The sequence below is a fragment of the Amphimedon queenslandica genome, unplaced genomic scaffold (assembly GCF_000090795.2).
Source record: "Amphimedon queenslandica unplaced genomic scaffold, v1.1 AMPQUscaffold_10226_Cont17341, whole genome shotgun sequence".
NCBI lineage: Eukaryota > Metazoa > Porifera > Demospongiae > Haplosclerida > Niphatidae > Amphimedon > Amphimedon queenslandica.
This window is the reverse complement of record NW_003549503.1, coordinates 1-5,780: the sequence shown is the minus strand read 5'-3', so window position 1 is coordinate 5,780 and position 5,780 is coordinate 1. Positions and strand designations below refer to the sequence as shown.

At 38.0% G+C, this 5,780-nt stretch overlaps 3 protein-coding genes across 4 annotated transcripts; 2 read left to right on the top strand and 1 right to left on the bottom strand.

Annotated features, from left to right (window-relative positions):
- Positions 1 to 17: 17 nt before the first annotated feature.
- Positions 18 to 2,729, top strand: LOC105315443 (anthrax toxin receptor 1-like). Of its 2 annotated transcripts, XM_020006230.1 has the most exons (16): positions 18 to 147; positions 211 to 282; positions 327 to 408; positions 463 to 561; positions 617 to 685; positions 749 to 826; positions 932 to 1,094; positions 1,148 to 1,217; positions 1,264 to 1,357; positions 1,404 to 1,508; positions 1,569 to 1,754; positions 1,805 to 1,909; positions 1,957 to 2,016; positions 2,066 to 2,247; positions 2,340 to 2,396; positions 2,452 to 2,729. In XM_020006230.1, the coding sequence occupies exons 3-16, from the start codon at positions 406 to 408 to the stop codon at positions 2,555 to 2,557; spliced, it is 1,377 nt and encodes a 458-aa protein (XP_019861789.1). In that variant the 5' UTR covers positions 18 to 147; positions 211 to 282; positions 327 to 405; the 3' UTR covers positions 2,558 to 2,729. The 2 variants fall into 2 exon arrangements, with proteins under 2 accessions (XP_019861789.1, XP_019861790.1); XM_020006231.1 differs by lacking the exon at positions 18 to 147 and having other exon boundaries at positions 155 to 282.
- LOC105315442 (lysoplasmalogenase-like protein TMEM86A) lies at positions 2,674 to 3,378 on the bottom strand. The gene has a single exon (XM_011410096.1). It carries the CDS (start codon positions 3,376 to 3,378, stop codon positions 2,674 to 2,676), a length of 705 nt encoding a protein of 234 aa, XP_011408398.1.
- Positions 3,379 to 5,248: 1,870 nt separating this feature from the next.
- On the top strand, positions 5,249 to 5,775 carry LOC109590312 (tripartite motif-containing protein 3-like; the record flags this gene model as incomplete). Its single annotated transcript, XM_020006229.1, has 1 exon — positions 5,249 to 5,775. A coding segment is annotated over exon 1 (513 nt), but the record flags the coding sequence as incomplete, so codon positions are not given.
- Positions 5,776 to 5,780: the final 5 nt, after the last annotated feature.

The following is a 5,780-nucleotide window of genomic DNA, read 5'->3' as shown; positions in this document are numbered from 1 at the left end:
ACAAACAGTCTTGCTATGCACTTGTAAACTATCAGCTTTACTTTACATATCATAATAATGTGTTATCTATAGTTCTGGTAGTGTCGGTGGAAACTTTGCAACTGAAATAGTTCCTTTCGTGAAAAATGTATCAGTCAATTTTGTGAAGTATGCCTACTATAGATAGATTTTAGCTATAATATTTAATTAATATACGAATCTTCCTTCCAGCCCAAATTTCCGACTGTCATTTATCACATTTGCATCTAATAGTCTCATACTTCTTGACCTAACATCAAATAGGTAAATTTGAGCGTGTTACGGAATAATCATTTATGTAAATACAGAACACAAATAGAAACTGGTATTAAAAGACTTGAGTCTCACACTGTTGGTGGAGGAACAAACCTATCCCCTGGACTAAGCATGGTATAACCCCACAGAGATTGCTTGATAATAATAATGAGTATTAATATTATACAGGTCAATAATCAAATGGATAGTCTTGGAGGTGATACGGCAAGTGTTGTGCTGATACTTACCGATGGGGAAATAGGTGATCAAACAGCAACTATTAATGAAGTGAGCAAACATCTGAATTACTGAGCCTAATGCGGAGTGCATAAATGTATAATAGGCTTCTAAAATTCGTCAAAAAGGAGGATCAATTTTTGCTATAGGCATTGCTAATGCAAACAGAGAGCAGGTAAAAATATAACCAAAAAATTTACAGAAATAAATTGTATTGTTATTCTATTGCTATCTATAGTTGCTTGGTCTTGTGACTGATGAGAGAGAATTGTTTATTGGTAGTGACTTCCAATATTTGACAACAATTATAAATCAGGTGCCGGTACATTCATTGACTTACAAAAAGCTCATACTTTGATTGCACACTGCATGCATGCATGAGTTTACACTGCATGTATGTAAATCCATGTACACAATATAGGTCATCAATGACACATGCATTGAGATATTAGGAGCTAATCCTACCCAAATATGCACTAATCAAGAGGGGCTGACAACAACACTGACTGGACAAGGATTCACTAACACTTTCAATCCTAATTCCACTGCTTGTCGTTTTATATACAATGAGACACAATTTGAAAGTAAGATTTATTTTAATAGTCCAATTATTATAATACTTTATTAATGTGTATAGTTACTAAACCAGTGGGCAATATACAATATGACAGAATAGTCTGTTCTTTGCCGAATTTTGAAACTTCACAGTAAGTAGTAAGTTACACTATAAACTGCTAAGTAACAGCAATATAGGGACATTTTGCTTCAAGTGACACTTAATGGAATTTCATTCATTTCAAGCAATGTTACAATATCAGCTCAAGATTGTACGCCTACTACAGGAACAGTATGCATAAAAATGGCTAGATATACTGATAACATTTTTCAAATAGTCTCCAAATGCTGGCTTGGCAGTTGGCCTGACATTTAGCATGCTGGCTCTTCTAATACTCATTGCTTTGCTTGCACTGTGGTTTTTCATACCTTTGCTAACTGGAGTAGGTTCTAATTAATATTATTTGACAATTTTACACATTAATTCTGGCTACTATATATAGAAAATTATTTCATTGCCAAAAAAGGCTGATCCTGAAAGGCCAGCTGATCCAACTCCACCTCAAAAGTGGTCAACGGTTGATGCATCTTATTATGGAGGAAGGGGATCTGGTGGAATAACACCAATGAAAGTTCAATGGGGAGACAAAGGAGCTACTATTGAGGGCTCAAGGCTAACAGCTGCAAAAGTAGATCAATACTTATTGTTATAAAAACAATCTAAAGTAACGCATTTTAGGATGCCAAAGAAGTGGATGTTATTACTGGAAGTATGGCTCAAGAAAATGATAGAACTGGAGCTAAAAAACCATCTTTGTTTGAAAGAATAAAAGAAAGAATAAAGGTATTGCTTTGTGCAATGGTAAAACTTAATTATTTATTTACATAAAGACTTGGCTTTTATCGTTTTACTTCACAATATCTTCTATAAGGCCCATTAGAGGGCCTGAGGTATGAATTCAAGCATTCACATAACTATTATAGCACTAATCATTTTTAGGGTAATATAATGTGGTGTCCATACCACTATATAACTACTCAAAGACAATATGCTACTGGCTCTGATCCTCTTCCTATGGCAAACCAAAAACCAACGTCAGGCATTGCTAGGAACAGCACTCACACAGATGTCAACTCTAACACAAACACAGGGAAAAAGGCTAAAATAACCAGAGCTGCTAGGTATAGTTGGACTACTATGTATAATATGCTTTGTTCCTCTATTGATTTTATTGTATGTACATTAAAAGCATACTTTTAATTGTATTGAATAGTACTAGCAGCCCAGGTGGTAATAATTCACCTATACCTGAATCAACTGAATCTCCAAGGTATGATAGTCAACACACTCAATAATTGATGTAATGCTGCCACTTGTTTTAACAGACGTCCAGCACCACCTCCTTCACGCTCTAATACTCTTCCAGCCAGACCACCGAGACCCACTGCCCCAACAAAAAGTAGTACCTTGCAAGTTGCAACAAACGAATGATTGATTAATAGTTTTTTTAATACTTTGCTAGTTTGTGTGAAGTACATTTATAATTACAATGGTTGTTACATTGTCAAAAAATAAGTATATGAAAAATAATCCAGTTCACAAATGTGTCAATCATTGTAAATGTGTGAAAAGACTATCAGGAGCTGTGCTGCGTAATAAGTGATCATGACAAACTCTTTAGCAAGAAAACTCGAAAGAGGTCCTCTCCACAAATTCATCGAGATCGTCACATCGGAAACATAGAAAAGACAAGCCCCCACACCACCGGCCAGTGTAACCACAGAGACATATTTCTGTACTTGCATAACAGCAGACCACGCCATCAACGTTATGAGGATTGTGTAAAGCAAGGCAAGGACCGATAGGCCACACGTCATCTTTGAAACAAGATAAGTGTATATGGCAATAGAGATACAACCAATACAAAGAAGGCTGATCAGCTCTGGAGAACGGACTTGAGTAAAGAGGAAGCCTTCATCAGAAAAAGTGAAGACATAAAAGCTTTGAGCAAATGCAAAGGACACGATCCCATACATAAAGAGCGATTCATAGCAGAGATATACGTCACCCATTAGAGAGAATATGACACCCATTGTTACCATGGAGAGTTTCTGAACGTAGTATGGAGACTTTATGTTAAAAGGTGCAGCATATTTCATACTAACAGAGACGAGGCAGAACAGTAGTGCAAAGAGGGGCAGTATTTTGAAGAGTGCTTTAAGATGGCGGTAGTTGCTCCTTATTATGAAGAACAAGTAAAAGCAGCTGAGAGCACCGTAGACAAGAGATGCAATCTGGTGAACTGTCTCCATCTTTTAGTTAGGGTACTATAGCAGCCTTCACAAATCCAACTGAGTCTGAGATCTGATTCGAATTTTAGCACTACACTTTAAACCTAATGGGCGTGGCAGCACTATAAAATTGAGTAAAAAATATTTCTTTTATTCCAATAAAAGTGAGACAATAATACAATAAAACCCTGCATAGTTGGTTACAGTCAGAATTGGAGAGTCGAGTATGTCAAAAGTAATTTTCCCTCTCCTTGAGCTAGTCACCAGCACTACCAGTTCCCCTACATAAAACATTGAGGCACCAAACACACCCAAAGCCCCATGAAATGTTGCCCCATTTAACTGAATCAATGTAACAGAAAACCACGATATCAGCATTGATAGCAAAACTTGCATTAACATCATGGAAAAGAAAATATCTCTCTTTAGCTTCTGAAGAGAGTAAATTGCAGCAAGAGCAGAAACGAATCCAAACAGGTGAAGTGATATTATCTCAGACACTGTGATGTATGGGATGATCTGACCATCAAATGAAAAAATGCAAATGAGAAAACCATAGGCTACAATGATTGAAATCATCTTGTAAAGTGACATTTTGCAGTAGATGTAGACATCCCCTATCACTACAAACAGTATCGCCCAGACTGTTTTGTTCATTTTCATGAAGTAATATTGTGTGGTGTTCTCTATGGGCTTGTACTGATCCAGGTATGTCATGATTGCTATGAGAGAGAGGAGTGGTAGGATTCTAAAGATCACTTTAAAAAGTGGACTCCTGTTGCTTTTGACCGCATAAAAGAGATATAAGCCACACAGTAAGCCATAGAGCACTGAACAGATTTGAATGGAAGGATACATTGTGAAAATTGACTGAAAGAACTCGCTGAAACTGGACAAGATCCGCCCTATAGCTGAAAAAGGGTGTGGCTCAAATTAAAATTACAAAATCCATTAAAATTAAATTAATGGTCAAAATGAATTTAACAACAAGTAAAAGAAAACAAAAAGGGCTTATATATAGTTTCAAAGAAAACAGAATTACTCTATCCCCGTACAAAAACAATTCAAGTCTCTAAATCACCATGGTGGAATTAAAGAGGAGCAACATAGCTGCGTAGCTCAATCCCATGCAAATGGTATCATAATGCTTGAAAGGAATGCGCCAGGTTCCAATAGCCCTCAGGACATCAGAAACATAAAGAAATACACTGCCAATAGTGCCCAAATAAAGCATTGGTATCTCCTTCCTTGAGAGAAGCGAAAATTGAATGGATACAAGAGTACTCAGTAAGACCAACTGTGCGAGGAGAAGGGGTACATACCAGGTTGGTATCCGGGACAATACATACAGGAATACGAGGACTGAGAGAAGCAAGAGGACACCAAGTACTGCATAATCGGCGTTAGCGTAGTCCTTGTAGAGTTGAAAACTTGAGCTAAACCCGTAAATGAAAATACCCAGTGCGACTATGTAGCTAATGTAACCATAACCAACGAGAGAGCCAAACTCAAGATACACCCAGCTCATGCAATAAAATACCATCCCGCCTCCTAGCGTGTAGACCCTTGGGAGAAAATCAGGGTTTTTAATGGAGAGTACTTTGCCGTCAGCGAGACGGGAGGCAGCAGCACCAAAGAGTATTCCGAAAGGGAGGGCTTTGAAAATGACACGATTTGCCTTGTCTGGACTCAAACGCATCTTGAAAAGAAAGAGCCCGCATACCGAGACGTATAGAAGAGAGAAGAGCCACGGAGAGGTTGTGAATTGAGGAGGAGATGCGAAGCTCATGAGCATTCCCATAAGACCAGGACGTCTTTGACACTGTCCAGACATGTTGGAAAATGAAAGTAGGTGTGATATGTAGGCGTGGCATATTTTAACCACACCTTCTTTAATTGTTCAAAATGGCAGCTAAGGCAAATGCGGACATTTCTGAGCTGCTGACATGCTCTGTCTGTTTTGATGATTATAAAGATCCAAGGACTATACCTTGTGGTCATTCCTTTTGTCTACATTGTCTAGAGAATATATCTGATAGAAAAAGGGTTTTTGAATGTCCTGTTTGCAGAGCAGAAACTGCTGTTCCAGAAGGTGGAGCGTCTCAATTTGTCATTACTTTTGTCTTAAAGTTACTAAAAGATGCTGTAGAGAGGACAGAAGGGGAGGAAGAGTATCATTTCTACTGTGAGAAGTGCCGCGAGCTTCTCACATATCAAACGGCTGCTACAACTCATCAAGGTCACAAATATCACAATATTCAAGTCTCGTACGCTAATCATTTAGAAGCACTCAAAAAATCTCTCATTTGTCTAAGGGCGAGAACAGAAGACGTGGCGGCTGATAGGGAAGTCTTGCTTCAAGTGGAGAGTGACATTCTCAAGCAGAAAGAACAAATAAGAGAAGAGATAGTTACAGTATCGGA